This window comes from Odocoileus virginianus, chromosome 26, assembly GCF_023699985.2.
Source record: "Odocoileus virginianus isolate 20LAN1187 ecotype Illinois chromosome 26, Ovbor_1.2, whole genome shotgun sequence".
Taxonomy (NCBI): Eukaryota; Metazoa; Chordata; class Mammalia; order Artiodactyla; family Cervidae; genus Odocoileus; species Odocoileus virginianus.
Window position 1 is genome coordinate 7,884,307 of NC_069699.1, and position 16,627 is coordinate 7,900,933.

The 16,627-nt window shown below is 42.6% G+C and overlaps 1 protein-coding gene across 26 annotated transcripts in view; it reads left to right on the forward strand.

Moving 5' to 3' along the window:
- The window catches only part of ARPP21 (cAMP regulated phosphoprotein 21), a 159,575-nt gene extending 153,552 nt beyond the window's left edge, over positions 1 to 6,023 (forward strand). For all 26 annotated transcript variants that reach the window (XM_020880551.2, XM_020880548.2, XM_020880555.2 and 23 more), the window contains 2 exons: positions 3,960 to 4,108; positions 5,245 to 6,023. In XM_020880551.2, the coding sequence (XP_020736210.2) occupies positions 3,960 to 4,108; positions 5,245 to 5,502 (407 nt within the window). In that variant the 3' untranslated portion in view covers positions 5,503 to 6,023. The remainder of the gene's footprint in view (positions 1 to 3,959; positions 4,109 to 5,244) is intronic.
- The last annotated feature ends 10,604 nt before the right edge of the window (positions 6,024 to 16,627 follow it).

Genomic DNA, 16,627 nt, shown 5'->3' on the forward strand with positions numbered 1-16,627 from the left:
AATTTCAGATCTGTAAGATCCAGACATTTTACATGTTTTACCTCCTCAATCTTAGCAGAGGGGTATTCTTTTACCGGTCAGGAGGCATCTGTCCATTCCTGACCTTTTTACCTTCAGAAAATAAATGACGCATGTGACATGAAAATTGAATTAACCTCAACTGAAAAAGGAATAATACAAATAGCTAATGTCTTTACGATCGCCCTAGCAAGCCTCCAGGGCAGCTACTGTTGCTGTTTCTGTTTTGTACAATGCATTCTATCTGGCTAATCCTCAATAAATATGAAAAACAGATCATTTCACAGCTAAGAACTGACAAACGGGAACAGGCTTCTCATTTGAGTAGACAAGATAAGCAGGCTGCCACCAGCCAGCTCCACCATCTTCGCCTTCGGGCGAGTGGTGTCCCAGGCAGACCCTGTTAGTTCACACTGAGGTCACTGCTATCACATTTCTGTTTGTCTATTCCTAGACCGGAGCTCAAATTCACATTCCACACAGTCTCCTGTCTCAAGGACCGTTCTGCAGCCTACCTTCTGTAGCATCACTTAAAGCAGTGGGGCCCTCCGATGAAACCATTCCAGGTGTGAATTTCTTGCCTGGAGAGCGAACTGAGAAATGAATGGGGTTCATGAATATAAATTGGACTTTCCTTAACTTTTCATTTAGAAATTGTATGGCGTGATTCGCTCCTCACATAAATCTTTATTTGCCTTAAGTGTGTTGACTGTGGGAATCCTGGGGCAGGGCTGGTAGCCCATTGCTATGCATGACTGGATGTTAAAGTTCACAAATCAGGCAGAATCGGCTTGGGGAGGGCAATACCACGGCAGTGTCCCCACACCCGTGGGCTCAGCAAAGATGAATTGCATCCCCCCACCCCCACCCCGGGCCTGCACCTTTATTGGGAGGAGGCTGCCCAACCTCCTCACTCTTTTTCTCTCCTTGAATATTATCTGATAGCTACTTCCTCTTCCTACCAAGACATTCTGTTTTCTGTATGTCTTAGCAGCTCTATTATCATCAGACTGATTTTTCCCTTCACCCCAATTTTGGTTTATAGAGCTGATGTAATAAATGAATCTTTCATAGGCCATCTCGATTTATTTTTGAACAGACGCTATGAAACAGAGTCATTCTGAAGATGACTCGGAAAGGCTGGAAGGATTCAATAAGCAAGTGCATCCTCTTTAGACGTGAGGCCACCCGACCTCTCCTCCCCTTCTTCCCACCTTCTGTTTCCATCATAGCCATGTGTATCCTGCAGTAGTACCCCTGAGACCAACGGGGCTTCACCCTAAGATCCAAGTATTGATTTTTTTTTTTAAAGACATTTCTCTCATTTTCAACCTGTACTTTGACTCTTCAGCCAGAAATAAGCACCATTACACAGACCTGAAAGTGTGTTCACGTTGCTTGCTCTTTGCTATAAAAATAAGACATGGTAAGGAAGGCTGTGACCATGAATTTTCTACAGTCATGCCAAGTTTTTTTTTTTTTTAACATATATAACAATAATCCTTGCTACAGTGAATTTGATATGGCTAGTAGTAACGTCCTAGTAATAATAAAACAGCAACAGAATTTTCTTTTTTTCAGGGCCAATGGGTATAAGAATAAAAGGGGGAAATCCTAGAGAACAAATTTTGGCAATGAATGTTAAAAGAAATTTCTCCCTGCATATGAGGCATTGTGGGAGGTAGGGAGGACCGTGACATGGCCTTAAGTCACATTTCTTGTTCCCAAGTCTGATGATTTTTCCATATTGTATAAACTTCAAACACTTTGCCATATTTATAAACCCTCTGGGCTGAGGTTATTGAGATCCGGTAGACCTGCAAAGCACACGTAAGGAGGCTTTGACTGTGTTCCCATGAACTCAGAATAACTGGAGGAAAGGTGGTCACGACCCTCAATTACATTCTTAGTATGTGGTGTCTATACTAGAATTTAAAATAACCTAGTAAGTAAAACCACTGTTAAGATGGAGTAAGCAGAGTGATGTGAACATTTTAAAAAATGGGCCACATAAAAGGAGGTCAGAGGATGATTTCCAGATTATGCCCTGGCTCCACTCGCTGGTGGAGCAGGCGCCGCCCAGGCCTCCTGACCCGGCTCGTCCCCGAGTTTGCTGTCTTGGGTGTCCATAACTCCACTTCATTTTCATCTCATTTGATGAATAGAGCTGATCTCTTAACTTAGTGACTGTTGGCAAGATACACTTCTCCAGTATTTCTAAGGTGAATGAAAACATTTTTTGCCAAACACAGGATTGGCAAGTGTTGTCTATTGTAAAGACGCTACTGTAATTTCATCCTTTCTCAATTAAAACTCTCAAATACACTCAAAAGAAAGGCTATTTATAAACAATGGGCACTGATTAGGAATTCTTTACCCTTCATTTCAATTTTTTTTCATTTATTCTTATTAGTTGGAGGCTAATTACTTTACAGTATTGGAGTGGTTTTTGTCATACATTGAAATGAATTAGCCATGGATTTACATGTATTCCCCATCCCGGTCCCCCCTCCCACCTCCCTCTCCACCCAATCCCTCTGGGTCTTCCCAGTGCACCAGGCCCGAGCACTTGTCTCATGCATCCAGCCTGGGCTGGTGATCTGTTTCACCCTAGATAATATACATGTTTCGATGCTGTTCTCTTGAAACATCCCACCCTCGCCTTCTCCCACAGAGTCCAAAAGTCTGTTCTGTACATCTCTGTCTCTTTTTCTGTTTTGCATATAGGGTTATCGTTACCATCTTTCTAAATTCCATATATATGCGTTAGTATACTGTATTGGTCTTTATCTTTCTGGCTTACTTCGCTCTGTATAATGGGCTACAGTTTCACCCATCTCATTAGAACTGATTCAAATGAATTCTTTTTAACGGCTGAGTAATATTCCATGGTGTATATGTACCACAGCTTCCTTATCCATTCGTCTGCTGATGGGCACCTCTGATTGTAAAACATAGTGTTCGTGTCAAGAAAATGTAAAGCCTCTCTCCCAGAGAACTGTGTTAAGACAGCAATTGGCCTGGTTTCAGTACGCTTAATAACAGGAGCTCTGGAAGGACCTTATTTTACAGCATGAAGTGAAGCTGTTTTATTTCTCTGTCACCCTGCCATCTTCACCATCTTCATAACTTTCTTTCCAGTATTTATAAGAATAGTTGACAGCCTTGCTTTAAGAATGCATTTTAAACCACATCTTGTAGTAGGGGTTAAAGTAATTAGAATAAATTCCGGTCCCTTTAGAAAGAAAAGAAACCCTACCAGCTGGCCCGCCTGGAAGGACACCAGCAAACACATTCTTTAAATTTTGTATTCTGTATAATCTATGATACATACATGGTCTCTTATGGGAGTATTTTGCCAGAACGTTCTCTTGGGGGCTAGTAGTGGAACAGAATAAAGTGTGACATACCTGCGGTTGTTGCCTTTGTCCGAGTCAGCGAATATTGAATTAGGTAGAGTTGCGAGTCTTCTTGTGCATGGAAAATAGAATGTGTCCCAAGTTAACAGGCTGTATGGTGATCTCTTTGTGAAATGAGGTAGTGCAGGAAAGTCAGAGGGTAAGAAAATGAGTCAGTTTAATGAAGAAAAACTTGATAATTTGTGACTTGTCCAAGTATCATTGAAACCAGAGCAAAAGACAGATCTGAAAGGTATAATTTGCAGCAGTCAACCCGCATCAATAGAGGTGCCCATCTTTGTGTCAGGAAGAAGGTACCACTACTACAACACTAACCCTTGGGTGGAGATACCAGTGAATTTTTTGGAGTCATGCCCTCATCCACTCTTGAGAAGTATAACGTGCATCGTTAGGAAATAAGCATTCCTAACACAGACAGTGAAAGGTCTTCAGGTTGGCTGGTGAAGAAGTTATCTTACCCCATGCAATTTCATCTTCGTTCTCCTCGGTACAACCAGTTCAAAAGATGTTTCCTCTTCGCAGGTTACCAGCCAGTCTTGTCTGGTCAGCAGGGGTTCCAAGGCCTCATGGGGGTGCAGCAGCCAGCTCAGAGTCAGGGCGTGATGAGCAGCCAGCAGGGAACTCCAGTGCAGAGCGTGATGGTCTCCTACCCAGCCGTGTCTAATTATCAGGTGCGTGTCCAGAGCTTGGGAAACAGTGCTTTGAAAAGCAGAACTTGCCACAGCACAGCTGTGGGTGTGTCCCCGTCTCAGGTGGGTGGTAGGTGGCAGGGGGTGCTAGGTGCAGTTGTGTTGGTGGTTGACTTGGAGTCAAGATTATACTAGACAAGTAAAAAACTGAAAATGTACATTTCCATTAAAAAAATGGCTTTTGAATGCCCTTCGAAGTCTGGTTCTGTATAAGCTTTCTATTCATGAAAGAAAATGCTTTTGAGTTCTGTTCATGAAGACCTCTGGACATTCTGTTGAAATGGTTCTTAATGAGAGAAAGTCCTTGTGACAAATTTTTGTTTGTTTTGATCACACCCAAAGAAACTTCATTTCACCACAAATTTACCTTATAAAGCATTTTAAAATGGCATCTCAGATTGATCTAAAGGGTATTTATTGGACCTGACAGTTGCACTTTCCAGACTAAACTCACATTGAGTATTTAAAGTGTCACATGCCCTTCAGTAATGTATATTCTGAAATTCACTAAGAGGGAAAGTGAAAGGTTGGTGAAATACGTTAATCATTCAGTTCAGCTGCACCAAGTACCTCTGGCCCTAGAGACCCTATCCTCGGTCTTCCTGCCTTGACCATCCTTGTTCACGTTGCATCCATCTCTACCGCCAGCTCAATAAGAAATGTTCTCAAAAGTTGCAAGTTGAGAGTGAGGTAGGTTCCTGGGACAAGAGCCTCTTTTATTATCAGTGGCTCCAGGCCACTTGGCATAAAACCAGAATGGGAGCATGGCTTTCCAAAATAGAAATCAGAGAGGGGGGTGGTCCAGACAGCAGTCCCTGGAGAGCCAGGAAAGGGGAAGGAAAGAGGCTCACAGCTAACACTTGCTGAGCATCGACTTCTCGCCAGACATGGCCCAAGTGCTGTTCCAGCCTCCTGCAGCTCTGTCAGGGGCCACTTTGAAGGCGGGGTCATTATGCACGTGGAATCAGAAAATCAGAGCGGTCAAACGGTCTGCCAAGTGTGAAACAGCTGGGACCCGAACCCCAAAGAAGTGACTGTTTTTGATGACACCACTGTAGCTTCCGGGACACCCCGGAATGACCTCCTCACACAGGAACGTGTCTTGTGTCTTTGCTCAGGTGCCAATGACCCAGGGTTCTCAAGGACTGCCCCAGCAGTCGTACCAACAGCCACTCATGCTCCCTACCCAGGCAGGCCAAGGCTCCCTCCCGGCCGCTGGAATGCCCGTGTACTGTAGCGTCACCCCGCCGGCCCCTCAGAGCAGCCTGAGGCTGGTGGGCCCGCACTGCCCCTCGAGCGCTCTCCCCGCGGCGTCGGCCAGCTGCAGGACCAACTGTGCCAGCGTGAGCAACGCCGGGTGGCAGGTCAGGTTCTGAGCGCCGGCCGGGCCCGCGTCCTCCGGCGCCACCGCGGCCCTCTGCGGGAGCAGGAGCCAGGCAGGGAGGCTGGCTGAGGGCTGAAGTCTGCACTCCACACCCCAATGACTGCTGCTGGTATTCTGTAAAAAAAAAAGACTAATCCACACGTTAGCTGGTTAATGGTGCATATTTCCGTCATGTCCGCTAGGTATGCCTTTCTAGCTTAGCTAGTGACATGAATTCATCAAGGTAAGATTTTCTCCTACCACTGAATACCACTGTGTAGACAATACTATCCCTAATTTGGATTATTAGTTTTGTACTTTGTGTTGAGTTTGTGATGCTAAGAAGTATTTAAAAAAAATTATATACTGAAATCACATTGTACCAAAGCTGTAATGGAAAAGAAAAGAATTGATGAATGGAAGGAATAATTTATATACACAATAGAGTTTTCTTTTTTTAATGGATATATACTGTATTGTAGTGTTTAATCGAAATAAAACTATTTGACCTTATGGAGGAAGGTCATGTTTTTACCACCAGTTTCTTTCACTCTCTGTTTCCCTGTGTGTTGGCCTGTGTCCCTTTTATCCCCTTCAAGCACTGCTTTATAAATAATGCACAGAAAAGATATTCTGGGTGTTTGTAGATGAACTGGTATCACACTAGTAGGCAAACACTGAACCAGCTGCAGCTTCTTGTCGTGAATACCACAGGGCACCTGGAAATAAATGACATGCGACTCATCCACTCACTGAATACACATTTTTGAAATGTACACACCTGGCCTTTAATTTTAGGCCCATTGAATGCATGTAGCTTTACTTCACCAACTGGGAAAATCTGCCAACAGCAGCTCTATACCAAATCCTGTACTAAACCCTATGCCACATCCAGTCAAATTTCATCTACTCCCTGGGAAACAAGGTATCTTTGCTTAGAGCAAAATTAAAAGAGGCACAATCTAGGACTTCCCTGGGTGGCCCAGTGGTTGAGCATCCACCTGCAAACGCAGGGAACATACGTTCAGTCCCTGGTCCAGGAAGACGCCACGTGCCAGGGGCAGATGAACCTGTGTGCCACAGCTACTGACCCACGCACCCTGGAGCCCGTGCGCCAGGAGAGAAGCCGCCACATCAAGAAGCCTGCTGTCCGCAGCGAGAGAAAGCCTGTGCTCAGCAACGAAGACCCAGCACGGTCAGAAACAAAGAAATAAACCAGCCCAGTCTAACTTCACCCTGTATGTTGGGTCACATAGTGTAAAGTACCACAGGCATTAACAGTAAGTCAGGAACTCACAGGTGCTAATGCTTGTCCTAATGATTTAAAACAAGGCAAAAAAATAAAGCAAGAATTTGGTTACAAAGATGCAGAACAGTCACACACACACACACACAAACATTGAAAAGGCCGTTCCTGTCTAATCTCAAATATGTTTACCTCCCTGTGGATTCTGCAGGTAAGACCGATTTATGACAACCTTTGAAAAATAACAGCTGAGTATCATCTTTGGCCCTTCCAGGGGGTATGGAATGAGAGAATAAAACCCCACAGCTTTTCACTTTGCTATAGTAGTACAATGACTAACAGTTCTGTTAACTCTATACCTAAAAAACACTTGCCAGTGAGAAGGCTTTGGAAAGTATATATGGGTAATTCCCATTATTTTTCATATTACCACATTCTGCATATTAGATTTTTTCATGTCCATGTCCTTTAGCTGGAGATAGAGTTAGGCAGCCAGATGCAAACTACCTACTAGATTACTGTTGCTTAATTTTACTCTACTTTTCCTTTAAAAGGGAATTTCACACATAATCATCATCAGTTTCATTCCTTGTGAAGTCTGTTCCATTTCCCCAGATTTCAGTCTACTGACTTCATCATAAGTAAACCAGAACTATGAAAAATGTTCTAAGAAAAAGGGACGTTGCATTTTTTAATTGAGCATTAAACCAATAGGTTGAGTGGCTTTTAAACCAAGAGCTGCTCTGAGAAGAAGCAAAGTGTTCACTGAATTAGTATCTTCCCCTAATGGAAGGAGGGGGCTGACCAATATGGACTCATTTTTGAAATATATTTTCCATGGAGCCCTCTGACCCTGGCAGTGATCCCAAACCCAAGGATCCAAATATAGGCTGAATGTTTTTCTTTTCATACTATTCTGAGAAGTTTGAAGCACTTCTTTAGGGAATCTTAGAATTGCTGAGCCTTCTTTCCCACGGATTTGAAGCCTACATCATGTTAAGGGTAAAGACAGATCTTTGTTGTTTTTGGCCATTCTTTTCCAAATGTGTTACTCTCGTATTTAGACGTTTGACTTTTATTGCATAGCAAATCCCTTTATTTACTGTTTATAGCTAAGCCATCTTCCTTCCTTTCACTAAATATTTGTATCCAGTATTACTTTATTCCTAATATCATGTTAAACTTACTTTTTACATTTGAATATTCGAGATGGCTGTGTAGAGAGACAGTTTTATTAGTGAAGCACTTCCAGAATTTAATTTACTGTCAGGAGAACATTCAGTTGTTTTCACATTGATTAGAACTGTATTACAATCCCATTTGGAAATTATATATATGTCTATAAACTTATATAGATACATATGCAAATATATAATCATCCCTAATGATTTCACATCCCATGTGAAAGTAAGAGAACATAAGTGACTCATGCATTCATTTATTCAGCAAATTTTTACCACATACTTGATTATATCCTAATTAGTGGCACAATTCCAAGTAAGACTACAAATAAATTTCATGCCCACAGATTTACTCTTGTAAGTTTTTTCATACATTTGGCTATCCTGTGATGGTTAGAACTAAATGTTCTAACTAAGATACCAATGAATTTCAGCCATAATTATTTTATTGTTTTAATATCATTCCCCGGCATGTGGAGTAGGATAAGACAGTGTGTTATATAATGTTATGGAAATGGAATTATGTAATTAATTATAAATACAGTTGGAGGCTAAATTGCAAGACAAAATAACGGGTGGGGACGTGCCTGGTGGTCCATTGGTTAAGACACTGCACTTCCACTGCAGGGAGCATGGGTTCACCCATGCCGCATGGCGCAGCCAAAATATAGGGGGAAAAAAGTGGAGTACATATGAGCCAGAGCAGCTTCACAAGAAGAAGGAAGGACAAAGCAGACACATCAGGGGAAAGACCGTGGCAGCAGAAATGGCTTTTACCATCAAAATAAATGAGTACGTGGACTCAGCTTCCACTGTGCCAGCGGCTGGCATGGGAGAGGACACTGGCCTCCTGCTACCTATATTCTGCACACCCAGGCACATCCAGGACAGAGGCCATGCCCACCCTCACCAGCCAGGGGTTCCCTCAGGCAAACTCGTCATTCCCAGACCAAAACCAAAAACAGAACTGTACATACCTCACCCTAAAGGTGGAGTCCAACCACATCTTTCACACTTTAAAATCCAACCAATATCTTACAACAGCTTTTCTAAAACATTTTCCATAGAAGACTTTTTCCTTGGGATAGTGAGTTGTTAGATTAAACCTGACTGTTTCCCAGAATGACTATAATTGGAAGACAAGGTTAACGAAGGTCAAACAATCTTTTAAAAAGCTGTCTGATTTCTGGAAACCTTTACGAGGTAAGAGGCAAGAATAATTTGCATATTTTCTCAAACGTATTTGAACAAAATATCCTTCTCTTCACAGACTACATCAAAAGACTAATATTGTGAGGTACATATAGTTTTAATTACATTAAGGCGTCTGAAACCAAGAGTACAAACACGGTTATTTCATTTCTATAGATACCATATTAGACTATTATAAAGTGTAAATGTAATAGCACTACAACCTTACTTCCAGCTGTGACATCTTTGGGTAATTGACCCTGGAGTGCATTATTTACTCCTTGAAAACATGAGCTGAAAGGTAAGCCTTGGCACCAATATTTCTGGACCTTTTAATTCTTAATATTGAAGGACTTGATATCTCTATTTATGTCTAAAATGGCAGTAATGGTCATACAGCTATATAGGTAGAGTTATTCCAAATGATCTTTCATATCTCTATGTGAGTGCAAAAGAGAACAAGACTGATTTATGCGTCCACTTACTCAACAAGCATTGATGCCTTCTTCCTCATTTTAAGACCTTGTAGCACAGTCTGTGGAGCCTGTGCCTTTAGAACTTGGTGAGTTTTCAGAATAAATTGTACCAAACAACTAACTAAAAATATAGGAAGTTAGTCATAGGTCTTTTATTTTAAATACAAGACACACTAAAATAGGATTCTGGAGAAGGAACAGGTGGCTTCTGGGTGTGGTTTTATGAGGCCTTTGACCGGGGCCCTGTTGATCAGATGGAATTTGAGCCTACAGACCTGAGCGTGAATGAGCCCCAGCCTAGCCAGGAGAAATGCCTAGGGAGAGAAAAGGGAAGAAAAAGATGAACTACAGGAAGTCCCCTACATACAAATAGGTTCTGTTCTAAGAGTGCATTCGTAAGTCTAAATTTGTAAGTCCAACAGTTAGCCTAGGTCCCCAACTAACACTGTCGGCTATATGGTACTGTGCTGTAATAGGTTTATACCACTTTTCACACAAATGACACATAAAAAACAAACTCAAAAAAAGTAAGCCTTTTAAATCTTACAGCACAGTACCTTGAAAAGAACAGCAGTACAGTGCAACAGTTGGCATACAGAGGCTGGCATCGAGTGAACAGGCAAGACGCTCTGCCGGGAGGAGGCAGAGGAGGCGGGAGACGGCAGAGCTGAAGGGTCGTCAGCAGGTGTCAGGAGCCGGAGGGCAGACTGCAGTTTCACTCACGCCTGATGTCCATGGCATGGGTTCTGGTTCCTTGCTAGAACCAGATGCACATTTACATCTCTGACAGTTCGCAACTTGAAGGTTTGTGTGCTGGGGACTTCCTGTAGAGGTTGGCTGGAGTGGAAGGCGAAGCACAGAAGAAAAGGAGAGACTGATTACTGGGAAATGGATGGAGGGCCTGGCTGGGATGATCTTGAAAGCTGGTCAAGAGCTCACAGGCAACCAGAGGCTCCTGAAGATTTGTCAGTGAGAACTCATGTGATCTCAGCCATGGTTCATGAAGAAGCACGGGCCTCAACAAGTGGTGTGGATGAGACTCGAAAAGGATCTTCACTCAGAAACCAGAGGTGGACACAGTAACAGTGATGATCTGGCACTGAGCTACAGTTACCATCAGCATTGTTGGGCTCAGTCAGAAATGAGTCCTAGCTTTTAAGTCTTAGCAATTCTGTTTTTATGGGCAGCAAAGCTTTAGCGCTACGTATTTCTTCTTTCCTCGTGGACAGAACCTTCTGTATGTAAGCACGCTGTCTTAAGCTGCATCACAAGGCACAGTTCGTACAACCTTTTAAGATAAAACAAATGAGACCGAACAGAAAAACAGCACAGGAGGGCTGCCAGCCTCCATCACGACGTATCTTGTATCAATGCCCAATATGCAATAACATTAGATATCAACTACGGAGTCGCTCTTGTTAAAAATCAAAACAGAACAACAGAGACATTTATCCATTCTGGCTCACAAAACATTGTTTTTTTTTTTTCTGTACTTTGCCAGATACCACTTCTTCTATACAGGACCAAAAATATTTGCTTCCTCCCCTATTATTCTGTCTAAAACTCTCTTTACTGAGAAAGTTGTTTTCATTAGGGCTCTGACATTATTTTCCAATAGTCCTCAGCTGTAGTGTCTGTTTCAAGTTCAAGTTGCCTTCTGTGAAGTTTTGCAACCTCCAATCTTCTCCTTCCAAAGTAGATTTACCCCTATTACGTGTCATCAGTGGCAAGAGCTTTTCACTCCTAGAACTGGGTTCTCTGCTGCTCCCGGCAATTGTGCACACAGTTTGGGGGGGGGGGGGGTTGGCGGGCAAGGCATCTGATACTACTCTTCTATGGAGGAAATCATCTTCTCATCGATGTCCTAACAGAGACCCGGGTACATCTACTGGGCATGAGGCTGCTTCTGCTCAGACAGTAATAACCAGCCCCCTGACCGCAGATGTGCAGTGAGTGCTTTGATACTCGAGTTTATTATTTGATTTGTATCGTTTCACTGCTTTATTCCATATTCCTCTCAGTGTTGTTACAGGAGGAGAGGAAGTCAGATACTGAGCAAACAGGAGGAGATGTAAATCTGAAGAGGGGTGAGCCCTGAAACCGGGATTCGATGAACAGTCAGGGAGCAAACACAGCAGGCATTCATGATAACGTGTATACCGCTGATGCGCTGGTCAGGCTGACTGGGCTAGGTAGCATCCTGTTGGAAAAGAGTTGCTGTTTGAATGTTCAAGACCTCACTTCTTCAGAGTCTGGTGCAAACAGGATGGCGGGGGCAGTGGGGGTGTTGGGGGGCTCATGCCGGGGTAGGGAAGGAGAAGATGATACAGAATATAGAGGTCCCAGAATTAAAAATAGGACAGCTTATTGTGAAATTTGGGGGGGGCGGTGTTGGCCATGTTGTGCAATATGTGGAATCTTAGTTCCCCAACCAGGGATCAAACCCACACCCCTTGCACTGGAAGCAAACAGCTTTAACCACTGGGCCACCAGGGGAGTCCCTATTGTGAGGTTTTGAATCATGTTTCCTGTTAAGAGATCCAATATCCCCATAGGAATGGTCCAATAAAACAGATCTGGTTAAATGTGGGGATGATGTAGGGCCTTACTGCTCCCTCTGTACCCCAAAGGGTTTTATTGTGTGAACAGCTTGGAAACCACTGCTGTTTGTGTTGCCGTAATGCTATCATAAGACTCCCACCTTCCTCTAATTGGATTTCATTGCATACAGAGTTTGCAGCTGCTTCTCCTGGGTTCTCCAGCAACTAAGTCAGTAGGCACTGCTGTCTGTGCACAAATGTCATCTCCCTTTTGCATCAAATACCTCAGCCCATTGGAGAAGCAAATGGCAACCCCCTCCAGTATTCTTGCCTGGGGAATCCCATGGATGGAGGAGCCTGGCGGGCTACAGCCTGTGGGGTCTCAGAGAGTCAGACACAACTAAGAAGAAACATCAAGTATATAGTGCCATCTGAATCATATATATCTGTCCCATAAATTGTTTCTAAGCTGATGAAAAACAGAAAAAAAAATTTTTTTTTTTAAGAAATAAGACAATCACCTATCTTTTTCAAGTGTTTAAAATTTGTCTACAAGAAGGGGGCCACATTTTCCAATGAAACTCGCGAGCCAATTTCATCCTTTTCAAAAGAGAGAGGAGTTACTTAAAGTGCTTAATGGTAATGTAATAGAGAGCAATGGCCTGAGACTGAAAAATGCAGCAATTTGAATTGGACATTAAGAAAAATTTCACTTGGAAGCAAGGGCAATTATACAATGAAATAATTTCCTAAGGGAGAAACAGTGAGACGCTGTTAAAAAGAGTTGTTTAAAAGAGTAGATTAAAAAAAAAAAAAACACTTGCAGCTGAGGCTGCTGGAAGATGGTTTTATGATTTATTGCTTTACTGTGGCCACACGCTATCCTCTCTGGAGATTTCCCAGGCTCAGCTAGCTTACCTTCCATTAACAAAGGATCTGCATGGTGCCCAAGGACTGTGATATCTGTATTCTGTTTTTTATGCAAAAATGTAGACTTGCAACTGGAGTACCCATGAAAGAGGCAAGAAGAACCTAGAAGGCTCTAGTTGTTCAAAATCCACTCTGTGTCAGCGTCCTAGGGTATTTTACACACACACACACACACGTGCATGTATAAGTACATACATCTCTCTCTCCCTACCCCCAATCTTATTTAAACCTTCTGCAACTAACTGGTTGGTCTGTTCAAACTGGTGGCCATTAATCAGTCAGTATTACTGGCCATGAAGATACATGACATGATTATTCCTTCACACAAACTGCTACATGTGCAGTATCGGGTAGATAAAAGCATCCTTTACCTGATGTAAGGAGCCTTGCTTTTGAATCCTAGCTCCATGATCAAGCACCCTCAGAAACGAATGTCTGGGTCTTGCTTGTACAGTTCTCTAATCATTGCTATTCCTTTCTTTTGTAATCTGTTCCCTCCCTTATCAGGACCAGCGATTTTCCAGCCAGTGTACATAAGGATTTAATTCTAGTTATCAGCCTAACAGCAAGGATAGGAAGAGAGGGCATCTGCTGAGGGGGAGAAGGGATCCCACGGAGATTCCCAGCCAAGTGCTGGGGAGGAGCCACTTCCATGCCCTCCGAAGGCTCAGAGGGACCTGCAGAGCCAACATCCCCTGGCACCTCTATCAGGATGGCCTTATGCCACGTTCCAGGGTTTCTGCTTTTCTCATCCAGAGACTACAGCATTGCAGACCTATTCAACTGAACATTCAGTATCTCTGGAGCTCTGAAATTATGAGGTTTTATGTTTGCTGCTCAGCTGTCTCCCCTCTCCTACTGCAGAAGTTGGAAGCCTTTTTATGCACTCCCAGAGAGGCCCTCTGGCTCTCATCCTTAAGACTTGTGAATGGTCTTTGGTTCTTTGTTACCCTCCTCGCAGGGTGAAGATACCACTTAGCAATACCTCGAGCCACCTCACCTCTCTGCTGCCCTAGTGCCTTTCATGTGCTTGAACTTTCATCCCTACAAGGGCATCTACCCACAGTGAGGCTTGACCCCATCACCACCAGTGCAATGTTCAGCAAGGCAACCACGTGCCAAGGAACTCAGGATGACATCTTATATCCACTCTTGGCACCATCTGTATTATTTCAAGTCTCTGAAAAGCAGATGCCAAGATGGAATTAGACTTTTCAGAGACAGAGGAGGAAAATTCAGTAAGGAGAAATGGATAGGGAGCTGCAGAAAGCCATCAGAGTCATTTGACCTGATGCAAGTCTGACATCTGTGGAGGAGAGAGAAAAAGGCTTAGAAATCAGAGCAACTCAAGAAAGCTGCAGCAAGACCTATTGAGAGTTCTCAAGTCAAAGTCCCTGTCAGAGACCCACCGTCTAGAGAGTGAGTCTACTTTAGCATCTCTGCTGAGCTCATGAAGGTCTTGGGCAGCGTGTTGGCCTTGGTGGAAAGGTAGTCACCATTTTTAGAGTCCCCGCTGTCAGAGAACCGAGAAGTGCATTCCTCTGGCCGCCTCACAGAGGGACCCAGAGTCCTTTCAGCTTAAGAAATCAACCTTCTGTATGGCGAAGTCCTCTGTATCCAGCCAGTGGATAAGAAGTGTGAGAAGGGACATATCCCTCTGTGCATGTGGATGCACTTCACTGCGTGTAAAGTCTGAGAAATGTGTGCCTGGCTGGGGACCCCACTTAACAGCAAGAAGTATGGAAAAGGAAATGCAAGCCTTTGATGGACAGTGGGGCCTTTCTGCTGCTGAGAATAAATAAAAGTGGAATGGAAATGTTACTCTGATGGGATGAATTGATTAAAAGAGAAAGAAAAACACTATGAGAAAGGGAAACTTCCCCAGGAGTAAAGTAGCTAAGACTCCATGTTCCCAATGCAGGGGGGCCTTGGGGTCTACCCAGGTTGGGGAACTAGATCCCACGTGCCACAACTAAAGATCCCACATGCTGCAACAGATTGAAGATCCCACATGTCACAAGTGAGACCTGCAGAGCCACATAAATATAAATAAATGCAAACAACAACAGTATTAGAAAGGAAAAATGGGGCCTAACTATAAACAAAAAAATAGTGTTGATGCTGCAAACAACTTTATGCCAATAAATTTGGAAAATGGACACCATATTTGCAAAATATTGATTACCAAGAATGACAAAAGCAAATGCAAAACCTGAATAACCTAAAAGATTAATACAATTTACAGTAAAGATAGTCTAATTCCCAAATACCAGTCTCAGAAATGTTTACAAGGGAGTCCCACTAAGCCATTTTATATGTGTTCTATTAGATTTTTCTTAAGGCCACCCCCAAAACAGCACATAAGTGCTAACACCATGAAATCAGAACAAAACTAGGAAAGAATAAAGATAGTCAAACCAGAGTTCAAACTCATTCTTGAAAACAGTTGCAGAATATTTGCAATTGAATATTAATAAATGCAGGGCTTTCCTGGTGGCTCAGTGATAAAGAATCCTCCTGCGATGTAGGAGATGCAGGTTCAATGGCTGGATCGGGAAGATCCTCTGGAGGAGGACATAGCAACCCACTCCAGTAGTCTTGCCTGGAAAACTCCATGGACAGAGGAGCCTGGAAGGCTACAGTCCACAGGGTGGCAGAGAGTCAGACATGACTTAGCAGCTGAACAAAATATTAACAAATGCAACCCAACAACATGTACATGTGCGATCTCATGAGAAGAAACCAGGCCTGCTGACATCTTGATCTTAGGCTGGAAGGCTTCAGAACTATGAGAAAATAAAATTCTGTTGTTTAAACCACCTCATAGGTAGTGTTTCATTATGGCAGCCTAGCAGAGTCACTACATCAATTCTCCACATATTAAACAACTCATATTATCAACAATGTTTCAACCTATTTTAAAGGCATTTCAAAAGTCTATCCTAAAGTTCAGGTGGAACAGCAAACAGCTAAGAACATCAAATAAATGTGGAGGAACAAGATGAGAATGCTGCCCAATCAAATATCAAGGCATTTTATAAAGATACACAGTTAACATTTCATGGTTTTAACACACCAATAAAAATCAATATATCCCTCAGAATAAAATAAAGGGCCTAGGCACAAAGGCACCTACAAATAAAAATAATGACACACAAACTGTGGGAAAATGATACTTTATCCAGTAATAGGAATGAGTTAATATGTAGTCTCTATGAAAAATAAAATTAAATATTTTATCTCACAAAGCATAGAGAAATAACATTAAAGTAGCTGAAAATCCTAAATGAGGTACGTGATGGTGGATATGTTAATTACCTTGTCAAGGAACAGTCTTTCACTATGGATACACATATCAAATCATCATGCTGATACTTTATCTTGTAGTTTTATTATTCAATTATACCTCAGTAAAGCTGAAAAATTCTAAATACAAAATACAAAGCTGTAAGATATTAGGAGAAGCTACAGAAGAACATCTCATGTCCTCAGGTTATATATTGATTTTTTTAATGAAGATACAAAAATCACAATAAACAGAAAGTCTTAGTAAATTTGATCACCATAAAATTCA